Below are 24,112 nucleotides of genomic sequence, written 5' to 3' on the forward strand. Positions count from 1 at the left end.
TAATGCTTAATTTTCAGTTGACCTGCGGTGTAATGAGCCACACAACCAGCAAATAACACAAAGTCCAGATGTAAAGTTCTGGGAAAAAAGATATGTAGAAAAAGTATTGTACAAGTCTATTAGTCTGGGAATTAGTTTCTTAAACATGGAATGTAATAATATAAGATGAATCTAAAATAAATGACATTTATTTATGAATCTAAAATAAAATAAATGGAAGTAGAAGCCAACTATTTCTGTTCCTCTAGCTTACTCCATTTTCAGGCAGTCCTTTTCCATAGGGTCTTCTTCAAATTTGGTTTCACTTTCAAAAAACCTTTTCTGTTTTCTATCTCCAAGTTTTTTTTGCCCATTTTTTGGGGGGAAATTGGCACCAGCTTTTTAAGTTAGGGAGCCATCTAGGGCTGTCAATTTTAACACTACCATGAGCTGGGGAAAGATCATACCTGAAAGTAAGAGGTCCAGGGCTACTTTTACCTGCAATTGAAGGAATATTTAAAAAACTCTAGTATTTTAGGATTAATTTTTTTTAAATAGTTCCATTCTAAATTGAGCATATATGAGGCTGTTGTGATGTCAAATCTACATGCCTGTGAGAACTGGAGTTATTAAAGAAGGTGCATCCAGTTTTTGAACGGTTCCTCAGTATTATCAGTAAACTATACAGTAAACAATATCAGTATCAATATAAACTATATCAGTAAACAACTCCAGTGGTTGCCTATCGACCTCCGCTCCAAACATAAACTCCTCACTCTAGGCTTCAAGGCTCTCCATCACCTTGCCCCTTCCTACCTCTCCTCCCTTCTCTCTTTCTACCGCCCACCCCGCACGCTCCGCTCCTCTGCCGCCCACCTCCTCACCGTCCCTCGGTCTCGCCTATCCCGCCATCGACCCCTGGGTCACGTCCTCCCACGGTCCTGGAACGCCCTCCCTCCTCACCTCCGCCAAACTGATTCTCTTTCCCTCTTCAAAACCCTACTTAAAAATTACCTCCTCCAAGAGGCGTTCCCAGACTGAGCTCCTCTTCCCCCTCTACTCCCTCTGCCATCCCCCCTTTACCTCTCCGCAGCTAAAGCCTCATTATCCCCTTTTCCCTCTGCTCCTCCACCTCTCCCTTCCCATCCCCACAGCGCTGTACTCGTCCGCTCAACTGTATATATTTTCGTTACCCTATTTATTTTGTTAATGAATTGTACATCGCCTTGATTCTATTTAGTTGCCATTGTTTTTACAAGATGTTCTTCCCCTTGACGCTGTTTATTGCCATTGTTCTTGTCTGTCCGTCTCCCCCGATTAGACTGTAAGCCCGTCAAACGGCAGGGACTGTCTCTATCTGTTGCCGACTTGTTCATCCCAAGCGCTTAGTACAGTGCTCTGCACATAGTAAGTGCTCAATAAATACTATTGAATGAATGAATGAACTATACTCAACATCAAATCATAGAATAAGATTACCCTCAGTGTGGGCCTAAAATGCAGCTTGCCAGCACTGAAGCAATGCTCTAAGCAACACAGTTCCACTTGGTGGGAAATATGAGACGAAGGGTTGACTGCAGTGTATTCAGGCAACTGTTGTAGGGGGACTTAGGGAAAGAGCACAGAACTGGGATTCAGAATACTGGGACTCTAGTCCTGATTCTGTCACTAGCCCGTTGTGTGATCTTGAGAGAGTCACTTCATTTCCTCATCTGGTAAGTGGGGAGAGAATACCTGAAGAGTGGCATGGTCCACTTGAAAGAGGACAGGACCAGAAGTCATGAGACCTGGTGTCTAATTCTGGTTCTGCCATGTGGCAAGTCACTTCACTTTTATGGACCCCCCCTCCATTTATTAATCTGTAAAATAGGGATTAAATATCTTTTCCCTCTCCCTTAGATTGTAAGACCCATATGGGACATTGACTGGCCAATCTGACTATCCTGTATCTATGTGCTTGGCAAATAGAAAGCACTATTAATACCTCCATTATTATTATTATTGTTCTTTTTCCTGAGATTGTGAGCTCTGTGTGGGACAGGGACTGGGTCCAATCTGAAATATCTACTCTATCCCAGCATCTAACACATTGTTTAGCATATAATAAAGCAGTTAATAAATGCTATATTATATGCCATTCCAGAGGACAAAAGAGAAGTTTAAGATATGGTAAACCACAGTTTCAAATAATGCAACATAGCAGTGGACCGTAGTAGACAGATAAGTCTAGAGACAAAAATCAGGAATTTAAGGAAGGAAAGTTGAGGATAGAGACAAGCCATTGTGTGACAAACCCATTAGACTGTAATATTGTTGTGGAGAGCAAACATGTCTTAATTCTGTTATATTGTACTCTCCTAAATGCTTAGTACAGTGCTCAACACATAGTAAGTGCTCAAATACCATTGACTGGCACAAAATCTATTCTTACACAGAAACAGTTCAGGAAGGTACATAAAGTCTGCATTCTTTTCAACCACATTTAGACTCATGGATAGGATCTCATCATCAGTCATTCTGAATGCAAAGGACAACTTATATATTGTATGTAAATGACCAACGAATACACCGGCATGCAAAGGGCAAGAAATAATCTGACTCAAATTTTAAGCTGCAAGGAAGATGTTGGTCATTCTCTTAACAAAACACAGTTAAAAATTAATCTTTTAGCCCCTTCCTTTAAAACGGTAGCAGGTTTTAGCCTTTATTGCTATCAAAAGTCTGAAGGAAAAGACCTTAGTTACAAAAGTAGGGATTCTCAAATCTTGAAGGAGCAACAGGCATCTTTTGAAGAGTGTTACTGACATATACTGTTCTGTCAATCATAAATCCTTAACAAATTTATCAAGGACATGAAAATCTGACATGTGTTTCCATCTGAGTGTGCAGAAAACAGTCTTGCCAAATGTGCTTTTGATTTGGTACATTGGTCTAAAATGTCTTTTCAAAGTAATATAAAAGATTCATTATAGAGGATGAATTGAATCAATTTCAGCACAAGTATGAATGCTGGGTGTATTAAAAAACACACAGAATTATGTGGTACAAGCATAATTGAATTCTGATAAAACAAAGTATTATCCAACTGTTTTTTAAATGACATCACAGATACAACCTGTCTATCCCAGAAACCCATGTGTACTCCAGACTCTCCTAGTTCTTCTGACTGCGGGGACAAAGTTAAAGGCTTTAGAGGGAGAAATTTTCAGCATTCAACAATATCTAATTAATTCAAACCTCCCTAATTAAGAGTAGGCAGTCATTCTGACTGGTCCTTTCAAATCGCTGTTTCTGCCAAAGAGACAGTTTTAATTTACAGAAGGAAGTTTTTGGTCAGCAAAATAAAGCCTGTTAATAGCCAGAAATTTCCAGAGGCAGACAGGAACCAGCAGGCAAAAGGGAGAGAGACTTGAATCTTCAGAGACCAAGGCACATTTAAAGAGGAAGTCAAAGAAAGATGCATCCCAGACCAAGCACCCACAGAGATATACGGGGAGACACCTGAGATTAAAGTAGCATTTAAATATACATGTGTATGATATATGTACATGTGTATATACACATCCCTCTCTCTCTCACACACACACACAAACAATTCAGGCCCTTCACCAATTCATTCTGGACTTTTCCCCAATCCAAATCAATGAAATTTTAAAGTGCATTTTTCCTTTGTGTTCTCTAGGGAAGCTATGGATAGCCTTACAGAAAACTAAGAATTGCTTTGCCAATCTGGAAACAACAGAAGTATGTTACATTACATGCTTGTCAGAGATTATATAATGTAACGGTGTCATATGGACATACAAGCAGTTTTTTTCAGTAACTGAACATTGGACATATGACCGGTAAGGAAAAGCCCTGACTCCTCACTTGCTCCAGAATCACTGCATTCCCCTCTTGGGTCCCTGTGCACATGGGAGCTGCATCTGATTCATGAGAATCCCTACGGGTAGGGGGAAGCTGAGTTTTCATAATTAAAATACCAGACATGAAGGCATCTGGTGACATATCTGAGCAGAGGACATAGCTGAAATCCATATTGTCCACTATAAAACTGGACAAACAGCCACTCTTGTTTTCTTCCTCCTGTGATTTAGAGCAATGGGTCAACTGTCTTAGCACAGAGGTTGCAGGATGATCATCACACCAAGAGGAAAAATGAAAATAATATTAAGCACTGTCAGTAGCACAGTGCATTAAGGAACAATCTTTACCTGCACATGATGTGGATGGGGTTAACATTCATTCGATGGCTGTTCAATCACATTTGTAAAAATCACTAAACATCTCAGTGTCAGAAGTATCATCTTAAAACCCAAGCTGACCGCATATTAGGCCCACACTGATGGTAATCTTATTCTATGTTTTGATGTTGAGTATAGTTTACTGATAATACTGAGGAACTGTTCAAAAACTGGATGTACCTTCTCTAAAAAGTCCAGTTCTCACAGACATGTAGAAAATTTGACATCGCAACAGCCTCATAGATGCTCAATTTAGAATGGAACTATTTAAAAAATAATAATCCTAAAATACTAGTTTTAAATATTCCTTCAATTGCATGTAAAAGAAAATATAGAAATTGAAGAAATTGACCCATCTGGGTAGCCATCTATAACTTCATAGTTTAATGGTAGGGCCATTTCCTGTCCTGTGCCATCACATATGCCCTCGCAGGATAAACACCTGGAGAGTTTTCAGTACTCTACCAGTCTTGGCTACAGGAGGGAGAGTCAAGCAGAAACATACCCTTTCCATTCCCTAGCTTGGGCAGTACCTAGCAGGTGGAAAGCAATCTGCTACAAGTCACAACTCACCTATGCTGGGCAGCAATGGCATGGGAGAGAGTCTTTAAGTTTACTGTGCAGAAGGAGGCAATGGTAAACCACTTCCATATTTTTACCAAAAAAACTCCATGGATACACTACCAGAATGGTTGCAGATGGAGAATGGGGCGTTCTGGGAGAGATGTGTCCATGGAGTTGCTGTGGATTGGAAATGACTCAGCAGCATAATACAAAACAAGACCATTCTGTCAAGGAGTGTAAATTGTAAACTCAGTGTGGGCAGGGAATGTGACTGTTCATTGTTATATTGTAACTCCCAAGTACTTAGTACAGTGCTCTGTATACAGTAAGCACTCAATATAAACGATTGAATGAATGAGGAGTTAGAGAGCTCATAGCTCTAGGTGAATGCTAATCTGTACTTCTAAGATTAAAAGGTACGTTTGCAAACATACTTGTTTTAAATTATCTGCCACAATCCTGGAGTTAAGGTACAGTACATTCTATCTACATTCTTTCAAGACAGGAAGCTACAAGTATCACTGAAAGTCCCAGACAGCTATTCAAGAGTTGTTCTATGTGGATGACTGCACCCTAGAGGCATGCACCCAAGACAAGCAAAGGAATGCAAACTGCTTTGTTGAGTCAGCCAAGCTCTGCAAGATTGCAGCTTCCCTTCATCAAGACTCTGATGCTCCCTATCAATCCACAGTATTCATTGAGTAGTTAACTCTATGCAGACCACTGTAGCTTGGAAGAGTACAATACAGTAAGTAGATACAATTCCCCTCCTCAAAGAATGTAAAATCTAAGAGAGACACTACAGTGTATTACAAGTAGGAGAGGCAACTGACTAGAGGGGTAGGGTCTAAGTGCATTGGTGTTGGGGGCTAAATATCTAAGTGCTTAGCAAAGACAGACTCAAGTCTCTAGATGATGCAGAAGGAAGGGAAAAGTGGGTGGAGAAATGACAGACTAATCAAGGGAGGCTTCCTAGAGGAAATATGATTTTTGTGAAGCTTTCGAAGTGGGGAGAGAGTGGTCTATAGGACATGAAGAGGAAGGGAGATCCAGGCAGGAAGGAGGGCAAGAACAAAGGGTCAACAGTGAAAGGGATGAGAATGACACACAGTGGTATTAGATGAGCAAAGTGTAAAGGCTGGGATGTAGCGCAAGAAGAACGAGGCTATTTAGGGAGGAGACAGTTGATTGAATCACATATAATTGATGATGAGGAGTTTCTGCTTGAGGTGGAGATAGATGGGCATCCATGGGAAGTCTCTGAGATGGGCAACCATGGGAAGTCTTTGAGGAGTGGGGAGATACAAGCAGAACAAGTTTTTAGAAAAAATGATCCCGGCAGCAGAGTGAAGAATGGACTTGAGAAGGGAAAGCCTGGTTGCAGGAGGTTAGAGAAAAGGCTGATACAGTGACAGATGGGATGTGACAAATGCTCGGACAAGTGAGATAGCAGTTTGGATGGAAAGAAAGAAAGTGGGTTCCAGAGGTGATGAAGATAGAATCACCAGTGGCTGGCTACCTCCATCCTGGTTGAAAGTAGGAACTTGTGGGGTCTGCCAGGCAGAATTCAAGGTAGCAAGATGGTGGCCAAAATATCAGGACTGTCTGCATAATGCAGAGAATCTAGTTTCTAATCTCTTCGCTCTGCACTCACTCCTCCTCTTTCCCAGACTTGCCAGTTTCTTTTATTGCAGGGCAGTGTTGCAGTAGAGCTTACAGAGTGGGGCTGATTCAGTGATAGCAATTCAGCACAGACTGGGTAGAGGACCCTTTATGACTGGAAAATGGCTCTGTCATTGCTGAACTCTGGAAGGGGTATGTAGATAGAAAAAAAGAAGGCACAGCTAGCACTCGAGCTACAAGGGGGCAGATTGACTTTGAAAATAGGGTTGTATATTTTTGCAAGCTTGTTTATAACGTTTCATTTCCAGCCGTACAAGAAGCTCAGCCTTGTTTAGTCTTTTCCAAATGAGATTTCTTACACACCAGTTCATGTAGACAAAGCATTATCCCAACTTCTCAGCAAAAGAAATGGAAACTCACATCAGAACTCTTTCTAATTTCAACTTTCCCTCACCTCAACTAAGGGATATTCTGTTCATAGTTTGTTATTCATCAGTACAACATTTTCCTATTGGCAAAGACCTTGTAGCTATAAATTCCCCATCTGTAATCCACTTTAACGTTAGCTTCTCCCCATGCACTGCAAGCTCCATGGGGACAGGAATCACACTATCAAATCTACTGAATTAATACTTTCCTAAGCACTTAGTACAATGCTCTGTTCTCAGTAGTGCTCAATAAATATTCTTGATTGATGAATATCAGATACTCTGGCAACTACTATATGCTTACCACATGCCAAGCAAGCACAGTGCTAACTATTGGGTGGGGCACAAGATACACTGGACCCAGTCCTTGTCCCAAACAATATTAGCTGATTCATCCATATATTAGTTACTGTCCCCAAAGACCAGCATGTGAAACTTTACAGCAAGGTAAAGGCATAATTTCCTTGCAAAATTTATCTCGAGTGGACTCATTTAAAAAAGGCTAAACAAATAAGGCCAGATAGATTAATTGAAGTGTTTCAGAGTCTGTTCTAGCTGGAGTCATAATGTTGTCTCCTTCCTTAGACTGAAAACTCCCGTGGACAAGAAAAAAATACTTTTTGATTTTTTGCTTTCCAAGTAACTAGTGAACACTCAGTAAATTCTGGTACTACTACTTGTAAATTTTTAGATGTCCTTGATTCTGCTTAATTTTAAATTAACTATTAGGACAGTATTGTGCTTGGGAAGAAAGCTACAAACACAGTCACCAGGTTACCCCTGGTGTCTGGATATTTGCTTTGGCCAAAAGAACAGGTTTCAGGGATGCTGAAAAATCATGCTTCAGTTTACACATTAAAAAAAAACCTATCACGATCCCTTCTCCTACCTGAGGGTGCCTTGTAGTCAGGAAGGGATTCTCCTTTACTGATGCCTCTCCCAGTGACGAGAAGTTCTCCCAGCATCTCTTCCCATGTAGACTGTGGGGGGTTAGACACTCACACATGATCTTTTCCTGATCTGGCCAGTGGTTATCTGCAGCAAGGTTTAGGATCAGGTCAGGATGTGGACACAGTAAGTATTGAATACAAATGCAATAGTAATACTCAAAATAGATCATCTTCATTCTATTTTTAAGCATTTGGAGGGGAATAATGAGCACACAAAAGTGATAGTTGGGAAGACATGACCTGGGGAAATTAGAAATTAATTGGTTAAGGTCCCCTGGAGAACATATGTGTGGGGTTTTGAAGATGGAGAGAGCTGTGATCTGACTTGAAACAATAGAGTTCGAGGTAGAGAAAAGGGTGTGAGTAAGAGTAAGACAAGAATGAGACATAGTGATAGGTTAGCCTGAAAGGAGTAATAAGTGTGAGCTGAGGTAGTGTTTTTCATACATATCACCATTTTATTCCTGCTTCTTTATTAAAATGGCAACAAAAAGAAACCAGAGGAATGTTTCTGATGTACTGATAGAATACAATGGGAAGTGATCAATGATAGATGCTTTTGCAAAAACTACAACATGATTCAATAAAAACTACCTTGATTAAAGAAATCCAAACTGAATAATTCTCTGAAAGCTTGCAACTGGACTTTAAGGATTACTGCTGAACACTCCATTTCATATATTGGGACCCCTTCAAGGGATAGGTTCTATGTCTAATAACCATTTGTATGTCTTTTTCCAGCATTTAGTATAGTGGTGTGCACACAGTAAGCACTTACTAAATTCTATTTCTACAACTAGACTGAGTGGAAACCTTAAAACAATAAAGGTTTTAAGAACCTAACACAAATGGTGCTCAAGAGACAAGTACAATTGGAATAACAAAACCAAACTGGAACTTAAACAAGACTTAACCTGAAGTTAAAAGGAGAGGAGTTTAAAATCTGTTAACTGCTCCCAAGTCAGAGGCTGAAGTGGTCAAATAAAAACAACACCTAGTCCCACTAACCTTATCCCTCCATCTGGATTCATCAGTGACAGAGTTTAACATAGGAAAATTTGACAGTCTCATCCAAAAACTTGATAAGATTTTGGCACTGCTCTCCCCCTGTGTTTCCATCATATAAAGTCACCCACTGTATTTGAAGATGACACCAAAGTTCACCCCTGAGTGCATGTGACACCAAAGAGGCCAATGAGGAACCCGTAGTCCCAGCACACTGTACATCCAAAAAGGCTGTCCCCGGTTGGGTTGCAATATTGATATTTGCAGTGCTTAAATGTTTTGGTTTTTCCCTCCTGGTCTCTCAATTCTAAAGAAGGTTTTGCTCAAAAAAAGAGTCACTCCTTTCTAGATGGCAGTTTGCCGGGGGGGGGGGGGGATCTATCCTCCACAACTGACTCCCAGCTTTCAGCTGAGATGCACCACTGTCCCAGCCTTTGGTTTAATGTGTCCTTTAAATGTTTCCTTGGCCTTCTTTACTATCACTTTCCCCCAGTTTCATCTCTCCATATCAAGAGATTGATGGGGTTGTTTCACTGATTTGTACAGAAAAAGGATTCAAAATAAGGAAACTTCTGAGAGCAATTAAGGGGAAAAGAAAGTGCACAGATTTTGGCCAAGATTAATTTCTGAAGTCTACTGATGCCCTCATAATCATGCTTGATCCAGTTTCTTACCCAGAGCAATGGTCAAAATGAAGACTGTCAATATTAGAAGTCTGTCATTTACAGATTATTAAAGTCACTGATTAAAGTCACAAATTAAGCTATGCCTCCTTACCAGTCAACCAGTGGCATTTATTGAGTGCTTACTGCATGAAGAGCACTGTATGAGTCAGGGGGCCTGGGTTTTAATCATGGTTTTGTGACTTGGACAAGTCACAACTTCTCTATGTCTCAGTTTCCTCAACTATAAAATGGGGATCTAATATCTGTTCTTCCACCTAAGTAGATTGTGAGCTCCCTATCTACCTCAGGGCTTAGAACAGTGCTTGATACATAATATCCACTTAAATATCTTTTTTTTTTTTTTTTTTAGCAGTAGCTGGTAGACATGCTCCTTGCCCACAAGGAGCTTCCAGTCTAGAGGAGTTTACAGGCTAGTGTATCAAAGCCACTCACAAAATACTAGGCCACATGGACACCTTTGGTCTAGGCTTTTGCTTGGGATAGGGAGTGGAAATGTCCTAATCAAATAATAGTATTGATTAGTGATTACTAGGCACAGAACACTCTACTGTTTGAGCACTGTATTAGGCACCTCTGACACTATCAAATTAGCTCAACCTAGAGTCCTTCTTAATACTAGATATAGTTTAAGCAGTGGGAAAATGACTTCACCCTAAGGAAAGCTTCCCTGAGGTGCGGTCCTAACCAGGAGCAGATCAGAAGCTGCCAGCAGGGACAAAAAGTAGCACAAAGACTCAATTAATGATATTATTGAGCACTTACTGCATGCAAAGCACTGTACTAAGTGCTTGGGAGAATACAGTAACATCAGTAGATATGACCCTTGGCCTCTAGGAAGATCTTCCTAATTCTTGAGAAAACTTAAGCTCTGCCCAGGGAGTGGGTGGACTCTTCCACTATCAGGCAGGGGAGTCATCTCCCCCATTCTTCCCCCCAGCATAGACCCCCAATGGCTTTTGGGATATGTAGACAAAACAGCTGCTCATCACCCTGCATTTTGTAGTTTTTCTTTGCCCCCTCTCTTCCCAGCTTTCAACCATTGCTGCCTGGAGAGTGTTTGCAGCTCAAAGCTCTGGTGAGGATTATCTAAAATCAACCACCTGCTTCCCTCCCTTCCGGGTCCTCCCCCATCTCTCAAGCATTCGGGGATGAAACATAGGGAGGAAGGGGAACCTTTCTTAGGGGCAAGAAACTTTAAAGTCAATTACCGCTCTTGGCTCAATTCATTGTGTAGCCTGAAGGTCACAGAGATAGGATGAGAAGGCAAAGAAACACTACACCAAGTACATTCTTAAAAGGCGACCCTAGAGCCAGTGGCTCCTCTGGAGAAAGCAAACGGGGTTTGCTTCAGGAAGCCCTGCAATAAAATAATATGTAATTAAGAAATGATGTCACTAAAACAGACCCTTCTGCTTTCATTTACTATAAATTAACTGTTCAAAGTCCACATGGACAAAAGTTCTGGATTTCAAAGATAACCAGATAAAATAGAAAGGGATAAATTAATTAATATTACATTTTGGTTTCCTGTCAAATCAGATCATAGTGAGTTTGACAGGCAGATGGAACTTCCCCACAGGAATAAATATGCCACAGAAATGATGCTCAGGCTGAGTTGATCACTTAGGGAAAAACAATTCATCAACACTAGATCATTTTGAGTTGGTTGCCAATTTATCTTACTTATTGGTATTTACTTGTATGCCAGGCACTGTACTAGGTGCTGAGGTAGATAAAAGTTAATCGGGTTGGACACAGTCCCTGACCAACATGGGGCTCACAGTCTCGGTCAGAGAAACAACTGGAATTGGATTTCCACTTTGCAGATGAGGGAATTTAGGTACCGAGAAGTTAAAAGACTTGCCCAAGGTTACCCAGTAGGCAAGTGGCAGAGTCCTCTGATTCCCAGGCTGGGGCAAACATCAGTGTTTATGATATTTATTAAATGCTTACTACAAGGTAAGAGCTAGGGGAGGTACAAGATAATCAGGTGGACACTGACTATCCTACATAGGGCTTCCAATTTTAAAGGGAAAGATAGCAGGGATCTCATCCCCATTTTACAGGGGAGGAAGTTGAGGCAGAGAGTTTATGCGACTTGCCCAAGGTCACAGAGCAGATTGAACAGAGCTGGGACCAGACCTTGGCTATTTCAACTAGGCCAATCTACCTCCTTTTATCTTTTTCTGAGAAGTACTATGCCCCAGTGGAAAGGACATGGAGCTGCATGTCAGGAGACCCAGATCTATCACTTAATAATAATAATAATGTTGGTATTTGTTAAGCGCTTACTATGTGCAGAGCACTGTTCTAAGCGCTGGGGTAAACACAGGGGAATCAGGTTGTCCCACGTGGGGCTCACAGTCAATCCCCATTTTACAGATGAGGGAACTGAGGCCCAGAGAAGTTAAGTGACTTGCCCACAGTCACACAGCTGACAAGTGGCAGAGCTGGGATTTGAACTCATGAGCCTTGACTCCAAAGCCCGTGCTCTTTCCACTGCGCCACGCTCCTACTGTATGACCTTGGGCAAGTCATACAACTTCTCTGTACCTCAGTTTCCTAATCTGTTAAATGATAAAGTGATAAATACCTGTTCTCCCTCTCTTTTGGACTGGAAGCTCAATATTCATTCACTAAGTGCACTAAGCACTTGGAAAGTACAATTTGGCAACAGATAGAGACAATCCCTGCCCAACCACGGACAGGGGGAGAACATATGCTACAGGGATTGGGTTTGATCTGATCATACTGTGCCTATCACAGTACTTAGCATATAATATGGTCTTCTAGGCTCGATATAAGTTTGTTGAGAAGAAAATATTTAGCATTTTGCATACATAGCTCTATTGCATTTAATCATTTATCATATTTTGCTAACTTTTGTTGTTACCTATACTTTTCTCTTGTTCTTACCCTATCTGTGTCTGCTCCTAGAGGGCAGGGACTAAGTCTTCTCCTTTTATGGTGCACTGTTAAGGCAGAGGGCAGTGCTTTGTATAAGTGTTCTGCACACAATAGGTGGTGTTAAGGAGAGACCTGCAATTTTTCTATTCTTACCTTTTCACATTTTTATCAAAAGGGAGTGGTGTGATATCAGGGAAAAGTGGGGTGGGGAAAACCAGAGACAGTACAGAAGGGAAGGGGGAATGGGGAGGGATAACTGCCTGAGTTTAGAGAAGGGGAATGAGGAAGGACAGCTGTTTGAGAAGAACCTGAGTGCAGATGAATGGTGCTGGCAGTTTTCTTCTCCAACTGGAAAACTCCCTGTGCCAATCAATCCATCAGTAGTAGTACTTTTTTAGTGCTTACCACTTATGTATGAAAATCAAATCAGTGGCACTTTTTGAGTGCTTACTGACTGTGAAACACTACTGAATACTTGGGAGAGTACACTAGAGTTTGATCCCTGCCTTCAAGGAATTGGTACATCTGTCCCAATCTCAGAAGTGATGTTCTAAGACAACCACATTTGGCCACCTATAGTAGGGGAAGGATATTGTTATAGGCAGCCTCAGTTAGATCTGGGGTTTACTTACAGTAATCAAACTTGAAAAACATTTTTATAGACTATTTTTCTTGATTTGCTCCTGGCGCTTAGAATATTTCCTGGATGTATAGTGCAGGGAAGTTACTTCTTAAAACTGCCAGCAATAGTTAACAGCAGATAATGGGTTCTGGATCATGTGAAAGCCAGAGAGAGAATCCTAGCAATGGAAAAAGACATGAATATTTCTTTCTTTTTTGTTTTAAATGGCAGAGCAACTCCAATGCAATAAATGTAAAAAATGCAATCTGCTAGGTTGAAAGCTTCCTCTTTGGTAGTCTTTCAGGGGCTTAACACAGGGCTCTGAACAAAGTAATCAATAAAAACCAATGATTGGTTGACAAATGCAACAGATCTGTCATATTGAAAAGCATCATCGAATGACATATCTGGAAGGAAAATGTGAAAGTTGGAAGATATGGATCAAAAATGTGTGCTTCCAGTTGAAATCTTGGGAGAGCAAAGGGACTCCAGGAGCTCAGCATGAAGGAGTTAGAAGATCTCTGCTCTTCATCATCTCCTTGGATCCTGAGGCCTAGAGGCAAGCCAAGCAGATATAGGAAAGAAAGATATTTTCCTACCCAGGTGAGGCTGTGTTGGCAGGTGGTTGTATTGGTAATGATAAAGATAATTATACATATATGTATTATTATTCTTTAAGAACCAGATTCTTCCTTCCTTCTAAGAGAATGTAGTTTACCAGAGTAAGGATGGATAAACACCTCCATCCCCTCCTCCCTCATTATACTTTTCCCCAAACCTATGCTCAGTTGAAGGACGGTGCTACAGGAGCCACTAAAAGTCCTGAGAAGTAGGGAAAGAGCACAGACCAGGGAGTCAGAGGATCTGCATTCTAATCCCAGCTCTGCCAATTGCCTGAGGCACGACCTTGAGCAAGTCATTAGACTTTTCTGTGCTTCTGATTCCTCATCTGTAAAATGGGGATTAAAAACCTGTTCTTCCTTCTATTTAGACTGTGAGCCCATATGAGGAAGGGACGGTAACAAATCTGATTAGCTTGTTTCTATCTCAGCGCTTAGAACAGTGCTTTACATACAGTAAAGGCTAAACAAATACCGTATTTTTTTCCCCTTCCTAGGGGAAGCATGTTAGTGCAGGATACTTCTTTTGTTGACCAGAAGGGAGCGCTGAGTGCCTGAGACTTTACTGCTCTTTTCACATGTTCCTAATGTTTCTCTGCCCTTTCAAATTCACGTTATTTAAATGCACTAGAATTCTCCGTGAAAGTATTTCTGGCAGCTACAACTCAGTTATTTTATTGTAATGTTAAGTCCATTGTAATACTGGAGTGGGCCTGAATTACTGAAACTCTCTGAAGGCATAGAATGTGTTTACTATTCAAATCGATTTATTGAGCCCTTACTCTGTGCACTAAACTAAGCGCTTGGGAGATTACAACAGAATTAGCAGAGATGCTCAATGCCCATAACTAGCTCATAGCCTATTGTACTTTTCCGAGTGCTTAGGACAGTGTACAGCACACATTAAGTGCTCAATAAATACCACTTATAGATTGATAGAAAAGCAGCATGGTTCAGTGGAAAGAGCCCGGGCTTGGGAGTCAGAGGTTGTGGGTTCTAATCCTGCTCCGCCACTTGCCCAGAGTCACACAGCTGACACAAGTCACTTCACTATGCCTGTTCCCTCATCTGTAAAATGGGGATTAAAACTGGGAGCCCCATGTGGGACAACCTGATCACCTTGTATCCTCCCAGCGCTTAGAACAGTGCTTTGCATATAATTAGTGCTTAACAAATACCATCATTATTATTATTATACCAATTTAGCCTAAGATCAGGCTGCAGGAAAAAATGGTGCCAGATCTCTCTTGGGTTGGAAATTGTTGCTTGTCATAAACCATGTCCAGGGGTTTAGAAATAACTTTACTCGGACCACTTGTGGGTCTTGTAGTAGAGTTGCTGCCCATTCCAGAGTGGTGACTGACAGAAAGGTCACTTGGCATCAGTAGGGCCCCTATGGAGACATGGGTAGAGGGAAACTCCCTGTCTTCACCCATACACTGTAGGCTCAAGTGGGCAAAGAATGTATCTGCCAACTCTGTTGTATTATTCTCTTCCAAGTGCTTAATACCATGCTCTGCACATAGTAAGTGCTCAGTAAATACCATTAATAGTGATGAATCAGGAACTCTTTGCTGAGAATCTCAATTCTATCTACCTAATGACAGGCCATAGGGCAAGCAGATCCCAGACTGGAGTCAATCATATTTATTGAGTGCTTACTTTGTGAAAAACACTGTCCTAAGTGCTTGGGAGAATACAACACAACAATATGACAGACTTACCCTGCCCATGATGAGCTTACAGTCTAAGGAGGGGGAAGACAGACATTAATATAAATAAATGAATTTCAGATATGTACATAAGTTCTGTGGGGCTGGGGAAGGTGGTGGTGAATAAAGGGATCAAGTCAGGGCAATGCATAAGGGAGCAGGATAAAAAGAAGAGGGCTTAGTCAGGGAAGTCAGTAAGGAGGGTAACTGTCTGTTAGATATGAAGAGAGAGTGTTCCAGGTCAGAGGCAGGAAATGGGTGAGAGATGGGAAGCCATGTGAAATCGAGGTACAGTGAGTAGGTTGGCATTAGAGGAGCCAATTGTGTGGGCTGGGTTGTAGTAGGAGAGTAGCAAGGTGAGGGAGGGGGCAAGGTGATTGAGTCTGTTAATGAAAGGAAATGAGGGTCTCCCCTTTAGGTAGTGGCAATGCAGCAATGCAAAAGTGAGGTGGTCTTGGAGGACACTTGGGCTCTCTACTTCCAGTACACTTCCATATTGATCAAAGCTAAAAGACTTACAAATGGAGAAGGTCTTGTACACTCTGAGAGGTTATTTTTTGCTTGAAAAACTAAGATTTTGATTTACAAGCCATTTTATCTAAAGTGATTTATTGAATTATAAAAATGCAAACATCCAGCCCAATAAAACCTGGCCCTTTCTGAAGTGTGGACATTATTTGGAAAGTGGTGGTGTGCATATCCACCAGGAAGCTGATCCACTCATACCAACTAATTCTACTGTAGTCTCCCAAGCCCTTGATATAATGGTCTCCACACACTGGAGGTGCTCAGCAATTTCTATCAATTGAGTTCTCTTAACCATCTCTATTGTGTCAGACTTTGTTAGCTGTCATCCTTGTATAACTCAGCTCCCCTGACCTCGGTTATTTCCCTTCTCTGCTAGATTCAATTCTTTTTCTGACTTTCCTTTACTTATCAGAGGTAGAAGGCCAACCATTCCTGTTTAAACAGGCCACTGGTTGTACACCAGAGAAGTGAGAGCAGCTCAACATCACACAGTAGTGTAGGAGAGTAGGGTTCAAGTGTCAGAATTGCCACTGAAGGGTTGGGGAAACCCTGGAAAGTCACTTGACTATGTGCTGCAGTTTTCTCACCTAGAAAAAGACAAGGATACTCATCTCCTTAAGTCCCCAGTCCCTTGTTGGGAAAAGCCAATTATGGGGAAAAAAACACTATTCAGTACTTCAACTGATGCTCTAGAACCCTTGGAAAACAATTCTTAGTTTTTGAAAGTATCCAGCCATCTATCCTGACTGTTCATATTATATACAGTGTATATTATACTATATTTCACTTTTTCTTTTTCTACATTGTTTCCTGCTTTCTCCTCCATATTTCTTGGTTTAAAATAGAGATCATCTCACTGAGTGGCTGAAGAAGGGGCTTGGGAAAGAGATATTTTGATTCTCTCAAGCAGTAGAGATCTACACAACTGAGGTAGGCACCTGACCAACTAACAGAAGGTTTGGGGGTTGGGAGAAAGCAGTGGCTGAAAAACTAATTTCTGGCACAGAATAAGCATTTAAACCATATACTACTACCTTCAAGTGCCATTATGGTAGGTCTTCATTATCCTTTGTTAACTTACTGTCAACATGGCATGGCAGTTTTAGGAGTTGGACAAATTTTCCTTCAAGCCAGGCACAAACCCTGCTGATGGGTAAATACATTCCACTCCTCTGGGCTAGAAATGTAGACAGCAAATCCATACTGTCACACCAGCATTAATACTGATGTTTCCAACCCAAGGAGAAATGAACCCAGCATTCCACCACAGTCAATTTTGTTAGAATGATTTTCTACTACAAAGACCACAGAGGTTGTATCATGACCAGCTAGTCTGCATAAGCCAGTACATTTCACTAGAGAGAAAGCAAATGGAGAGTTGGAATGCAATTTCACCTTCCTTGAGAGAACAAGACAATGCTTAGCCTGAACAAAGCTGGGACCTTTGTGAAACCTGATAATTTAGCTCCTCAATTAAAGCCTGATCCTAGGTCTTGGCAAGGGGTACTGAAGGGGCCTTTGGTTCAAAAACAAAAGTTTCTTTGAATAGGCTACAGCTTACCTTCCCTAAAGAGCAATAAGTGCAAACTCTTATTTCTCCCAGAAACTAATCTGAAGGTGGAGAAACAAGGACAACAGGTCTCATTCTTGGCTTCAATCAGGGAAAACGTGTGTTTTCTGAACACAAAAGGGAAAGGCAACACCCTCCCCTCCTATATTCCTTCCTTCACTTGGGTGCATTATGGGGTTAAAGGGAGAATTGTGTGACTCCCTTCAAGGAGGATTGGCAGCTTCTGGGGCAGATACGAGAATTTAATGCCACTGCATGAATCATCTCTTTGAAACAGTTCAAGGACATACACACTCCAGCTCTCTGAAACTCTCCTCTGGCTTCCTGTGTCCCTTCATAAGAAGCTAAATCTCCTCACACAGTTTCAGGCTCTCCCCTGCCCTCTCATTCATTTGCTGCAGTAGGAAAATTACTGACAGGGTTGAGAGAGTTTGAGTAACACTTTGCAAATCACCTATACCACATCATGGGGAGCAGCATAACCTAGTGTAATGAGCATGGACCTGTGAATCAGGGGACCTGGGATCAAACTCTCACTCTACCATAGGCCTTCTGTGAGAACTCAGACAAATCACTTACTTTCTCTGTGCCTCAGCTTCCTCATCAGTAAAATGGGGATTTCAAAACCTTTTCCCCTCCTTCTTAGGCTATGAGTCTCATGTGCCACAAGGACAGTGACTAATCTGAATACCTTCATCTACACTAGTGCTCAGTAGTGTTTGACTCACCAAGTGCTTTAATAATTATAATAGTTTTTGTGATTCACTTACTCTGTGCCAAGCACTATATTAAGTCTGGGGTCTAGATATAAGATGATCAAGGGAGTTCACTGGGACTCACAGTCTAGGAGGGAGAGCAGATACTGAATCCCTACTTTTCAGATGAGAAACTGAGGCACAGAGAAGTTCAGTGACTTGCCCAGGTCACACAGCAGACACGTAGCAGAATGGAATTATAAACCAGCTCCTCTGACTCCCAGGCTGGTGCTTTTTTCCACTAGGCCATGCTGTTTCTCAAACAAATACCACAATTATTTTATTAGTATTATTAACAACAATCCAGGTCTTCACACAGGTTCTCAGTTCCGAAGTCTTTGTAACTGGACAAAATATAGTGATGCTTTATCATTCCTGTTAACCACTTGGTTTCTGTTTAGTGTTTCTGAAGTTTTGTTGTTGCATTCCTCTATCTTTTATTCCATATTTTCTACTACTGGCCACCCATTTGCTACAGAAATTTTAAGTTTTTTCATTTTGTGGGTTTTTTGCCTACTATTCTACAACCTCATCCTGGGATTATGGAATTAACAATTCCAGGTTTGTCCTAGCAATATCCTTCAGGATTTTGTAGACTAGACATGTCCCCCCTTTGCCTAGTTCTCTTAAGAAATGCATCCTCATACAGAACTTTCTCCAGTCTCCTGTCCCCCTGTTGTCCTTCTCCTTATCTTCTCCAGCTCAGTTAGATCTTTCCTAAATCACTGCTCCTAGAACTGCAAGCAGTGAGTGCACAATTTGGTTTTATGCAAGGTTGAAACTGCCTTTGTTTGGTTCTATCTTCTTCCTGAGGAGACACCACTCAGTTGGCCTTTTCACTCTTGCACATATTGCACTAATGATTTAAAAGAACAGACAACAATGACTCAGCAGTCTATTTCCTGAGTTGTGACTAATAGTACAGAGGCCATCATTTAGTTGTATTTTGAACTGCTTTTTCTCTAGATGTATGACTTTGCACTTGCTCACACTGAAGCTCAAATTTTTTTTTTTTTTTTTTAGCACCAGTCACTCAGCTTTATGGCATCTTCCTACAGTTAATTTCCATCCACAAGGCACTGTGTTTCCTGGAAGACCTTAGTGGTATCTGAGAACTGAGATTTTACTGAAATTTCTTCTGCCTGATTGTTTATGAAGATATTAAACAAAAGCAGTCCTAGCAATGAAACTTGACAGACATCACTTTTTTTTTTTAAATATCTGTTAAGTATTTACTATATGACAAGCACCTAGTACCTAGTGTACTTAGTGCTGGGGTAAATACAAGCTAATCCAATTGGACATAGTCCTTATCCCACATGAAGCACACAGTCTTAATCCTCATTTTATAGATGAGGAAACTGATGTACAGAGAAGTGAAATTCCTTGCCCAAGGTCACACAGCAGACAAGTAGTGGAGCCAGGATTAGAAGCCAGGTCCTTGACTCCCAGGCCCATGCTCTATCCCCTAGACCAAACTGCTACTCATCTGAAAGTTTTCTTCATCTGAAATTTTCCTTTGAAAACCTTAACAGGACCTTGTGGATGTTTTGAACACACTCAGCTCTCAACTAAGACTAACTGCATAATCTTATACTAGCTAGAATCTTGCCAGCAATTGTGAGTAGTGAAATACTCCAACAAACATCACAATCTTTCATCACTATTCCATAACAGAATGTCACTATCCTCCCTGTCTCACAGTCCCTTAACCTTGGGCTTATCCTCAATCATCTCTCTCATTCAACCCATATATTCAATTTGTCACCAAATCTTGTCAGTTCTACCTTGCTGAAACAACACTGCTGAAATCCACTCTTTCCTTTCCATCCATACTTGCTACTACACTGATCCAAGTACTCACTCATCCCACCTTGGCTACTGCATCAGCCTTCTCCCTAACCTCTCCGCCTTCTGTCTCTCCCCATTCTTCATTCTGCTTCCTGGATCATTTTTCTAAGGAAAAAAAAAAGTCAAGTCCATCTTTCCCCATTCCTCAAGAACCTCCAGTGGTTGTCCATCCACTCCTCAAACAGAAACTCCTTACAATAGGCTTTAAAGCACTTAATCAGTTCTCCCCCTCCGACTTTATCTCATTGACTTTCTACTCACACACTTTGCTCCCCTAGTTCCAGTTTGTTCACAGTGCCTTCATCTTGCCCATCTCCTCACAGACCCCTTCCTCATATCCTCTCTTTATGGAGGGAGATGGAGTTCCAGGTCAAGCTACCACTCTTCCCATCTTCAAAACATCACCTCCAAGAGGCTTTGTCTGATTGAGCCCAATTTTCCCCTATTCCCTCTCCTTTCTGCAACAGTTATACCCACAGATCTGTATCCTTCTTGCACTTGCCTTTCACTCAACACTCTGCCCTACACCAGTTGTACATAGCCATAATTCATTTATTTTACTTTCTCCCCCCACTAGAGTGTAAGCTCACTGTGGGCAAGGAACCTGTCTATAGACTCTGTTGTACTCTCCCAAGTGCTCAGTAGTGTTCCACATAAAGAAAGTTCTCAAGAATTCCACTGATTGACTTTTCACCTTTCTTCTGTAACAGTAATGATGGTGGCATTTTTGTCCATGGCACACATTTAACTGGGTCTTTAAGTTGGCATTTATTACCCCCCAGACTTTTGTCACTTTTTTTTTTAAATCACTCTTTTCAGCTTAAGGGACACATATTTTCATAGTTTCCTTTCTTAAAATTAAATAGCTTTATGTTTGTTATTATGGGTCACCACAAGAATGTTAAATATCTAGTTGTGGCTACTATTTCAGAGTGCCTCTCCTCCATATACCTCATAATTAGGACCTGTCTACTTCTCAGAGTTAATCCAATATTGCTTTTCTTGGTTGGTTCTAGGATCAGCTGTTCCAGAAGAGTCATTTTACATGTCCAAAAGAACCTAATATCTATTTCTGAGACCATGGGCAGATACAGGCCTTGGAAGTTACTAAGCAAATCTGACTGCCCTGAAAAGTTCACAAATATTCTGAGAATACTTCATGGCAGAATGGTTGGCCTGGTCAACTTTCTGGTCCACTCCCCATTAACAGTGAATTAAACCTGGGATAGACACTGGAACCAGTTCTGCTAAACATTTTTTTAAAGTGGTTTTGTTACACGCTTATGTGGCATCACTATACTAAGCACTGGGGTAGTTACAAGCTAATCTGGTTAGACACAGTCCATGTCACACATGGGGCCCACCGTCTTAGTCCCCATTTTATAGATAAGGTAACAGGCACAAAGAATTTAAGTGACTTGCCCAAGGTCACATAGCAAACAAGTGGTTGAGTTGGGAGTAGGACCCAAGTCCTTTTTATTCCCAGGTCTGTTCTCTATCCACTAGATTATGCTGCTTCTCTGGGCAGCCAAGTTGGAGGATGCAACAAGAGAGCTCGATGCAGATGTTATACTACGCTTCCGCCCCTCTTGGAAATTTACACCTCAACAGACTTCGAACATCATCCAAAAATCCTAGAAACAGTCAATCAAAAATTGCTTGCTGTATGCCAAGGAATGTGTCCTAGAGGCCCAAACCTAAGAGGAAATGCAAAGGATTGTACACTGCTTCAGTCAAGCACTGACAAGTGTAAAGAAAACTGATGTGAAAGATCAGCCTGCACCATGAGAGCCATCCAAAAATTCATTTGGGCAACACATAGCTAAAAGTTGTTACAGAATCCTGCTACTTAAGCAACATACTGACCAACAGCATGATGATAGACGAGGAAGTAGAAAATGAATCAAGAAGGCCTGTAAATCTTTGGGAATCTGATGAACAGCAAAGCAGCAACATAGTATTAGACTTAAGACTACACTAAAAGTGTCTACAATAGCAGTGTTGTTCAACCTCTCTAGGACTGTGAAACCTGAACCCCACACAGATGCCACATTCAATTTGTGGAGCAGTTCCAGTAGTGGCATTTAGGGGCTATACTTAATATCAAGCAAGACAAGATCACCTACAATGAAGCTGTGGAACATGGTCTCTTAGCATTGAAGTTATGCTCATCTTAACACATTAGGTGTGTTAGCATTAGGTGGGACACTTGAGGAGAATAAAGTATGGCAGGATGTTCCATATGGAACATTGGAACATTTGAAATTGGGGAAGTGGAAACAAGGAGTACAGAGGAAATGCTTCAAGGACATGATAAAACCAAGCTTCAAACAATGGGCATCCCAGCTGATAACTGGTCTGCTAAGAACAGATCAGCATGGTGCACTGCTATTAAAAAAAAGGAGGGACTTCATAAAACCTTTGTATGGAATGAAGAGCAGAGGCAAAAGAGAAAACACCACCAGGAGCTACAGACATTAAACATGACCATCATAAAACCTTTGTATGGAATGAAGAAGGGGCAAAAGAGAAAAACACCACCAGGAGCTACAAACATGACCATACGACAGGGGCTGGGGGGAATGAAATTGTGTGTGCACAATGTGGCTGGGACTGACCTTTTAAGTCCCTACCCCTATCCCCAACACACACATTTGAAGGTGAAATTCACCAACAATGGTGTTTTCTAATATGATGGATATTTCTCATTATTTAGCCAATCTGTGAGAATAAAGCCACTCATTGTTGTCACCTGCCCTGGTTGTAAAGCTAACACATTCTTATCCATTTTCTGATCACTTTTCTCATCCTGGTCAGGTGAGGTGCCCTGAGAGTCTTCAGAACACTCCAGTGACATTTTAATCCAAACATTTCTTCCATTTACTTTTGGATGTTTATTAGCAGACCCTTACAGATAGGTGTCACTATCATTATCTTCATGCATAAGACACTATGCTAAGCACCCAATCTTTGGCTCCCCAAAGAGTCACAATCTAAATGAGGGTGGACAGGCATTAAGAACAACAAGACTAATCAGAACAGTAAAAGAACCGGTTAAAATGCAGCCAACAAAACTCTGTGTAAGAATTTGCAGTGAGCAGTCTTTGGGCACTTTACTGCTTCAGGCCAATTTCCATGGCTCAAACCACGGGCCACCCAAGACAGTCTAAGCATTGCCCAAGAGCCTTTGTCTACCCTGTGCTCTTCCTGTGGGGGGTTGTTTTCCTTTAGTGGGCAGGGAAGGGGAACTTCTCCAGACTGCAAGCTCTTTGTGGGCAGGGAGAGTGTCTACCAACTCTGTTGAACCATATTCTTCCAAGGATTTGGTACTGTCCTCTGCATACAGCAAATGCTTAATAAATACCATCGCTTGATACCAAGGCCTCAGACAGCTCCTCATGTAGCCTTGAACCCCAATCATTCAATGAATGGAAAACCTGGCATATGAGGAAAGACTAGAGTGGTTTGATATTTATCTCAGTTTTTAAAAAAAAACAAAATTGGTTGAGAACAAATCTGTAACTAGCTAGGAAAAAATACAACCCTGCCTACCACAACCTAAAACTTCAGATAATACAGATATATTTACACATTTGTTATTATTCACAAGTTACCACTCCTTACCACCAACTTCAAAGCACACAATCAGCTCACACCCTACCTTATCCCACTGCTTTCCTACTACAGCCCAACCCATACGCTTTACTCCTCTAGCATACCTTAGTGCCAGGAAGTGCACTAAATTTCTCAGGTGGACACAAGAAAATTGGGTTGGATGCAGTGCTTGTCCCACATAGGGCTCACAGTCCCATTTTACAGATAAGGGAACTGAAACAGAGAAGTGACTTGTCCAAGGCCATACAGATGATAAGTGGCAGAGCTAGAATTAGAATCCATGTTCTTTTGACTACCAGGCCTGTGCTCTTTCTGCTAGGCTACACTACTTCTCTATTACTAAGTACAGAGGGTTTGACAGAAAAAGTACAACAGAATCTTAAACCACATTTGGTGATAAATATACACTCCCTAATCTTACCCTCATTTTGAAGCTAAGGCTAGGATTCCTAA

At 41.3% G+C, this 24,112-nt stretch overlaps 1 protein-coding gene across 2 annotated transcripts in view; it reads right to left on the reverse strand.

Moving 5' to 3' along the window:
* The window catches only part of CLDN10 (claudin 10), a 143,890-nt gene that overhangs the window by 108,427 nt on the left and 11,351 nt on the right, over positions 1-24,112 (reverse strand). For both annotated transcript variants that reach the window (XM_029073371.2, XM_029073372.2), the window contains one exon: positions 7,728-7,873. In XM_029073371.2, the coding sequence (XP_028929204.1) occupies positions 7,728-7,803 (76 nt within the window). In that variant the 5' untranslated portion in view covers positions 7,804-7,873. The remainder of the gene's footprint in view (positions 1-7,727; positions 7,874-24,112) is intronic.

Source organism: Ornithorhynchus anatinus, chromosome 10 (assembly GCF_004115215.2).
Source record: "Ornithorhynchus anatinus isolate Pmale09 chromosome 10, mOrnAna1.pri.v4, whole genome shotgun sequence".
Classification (NCBI taxonomy): domain Eukaryota; kingdom Metazoa; phylum Chordata; class Mammalia; order Monotremata; family Ornithorhynchidae; genus Ornithorhynchus; species Ornithorhynchus anatinus.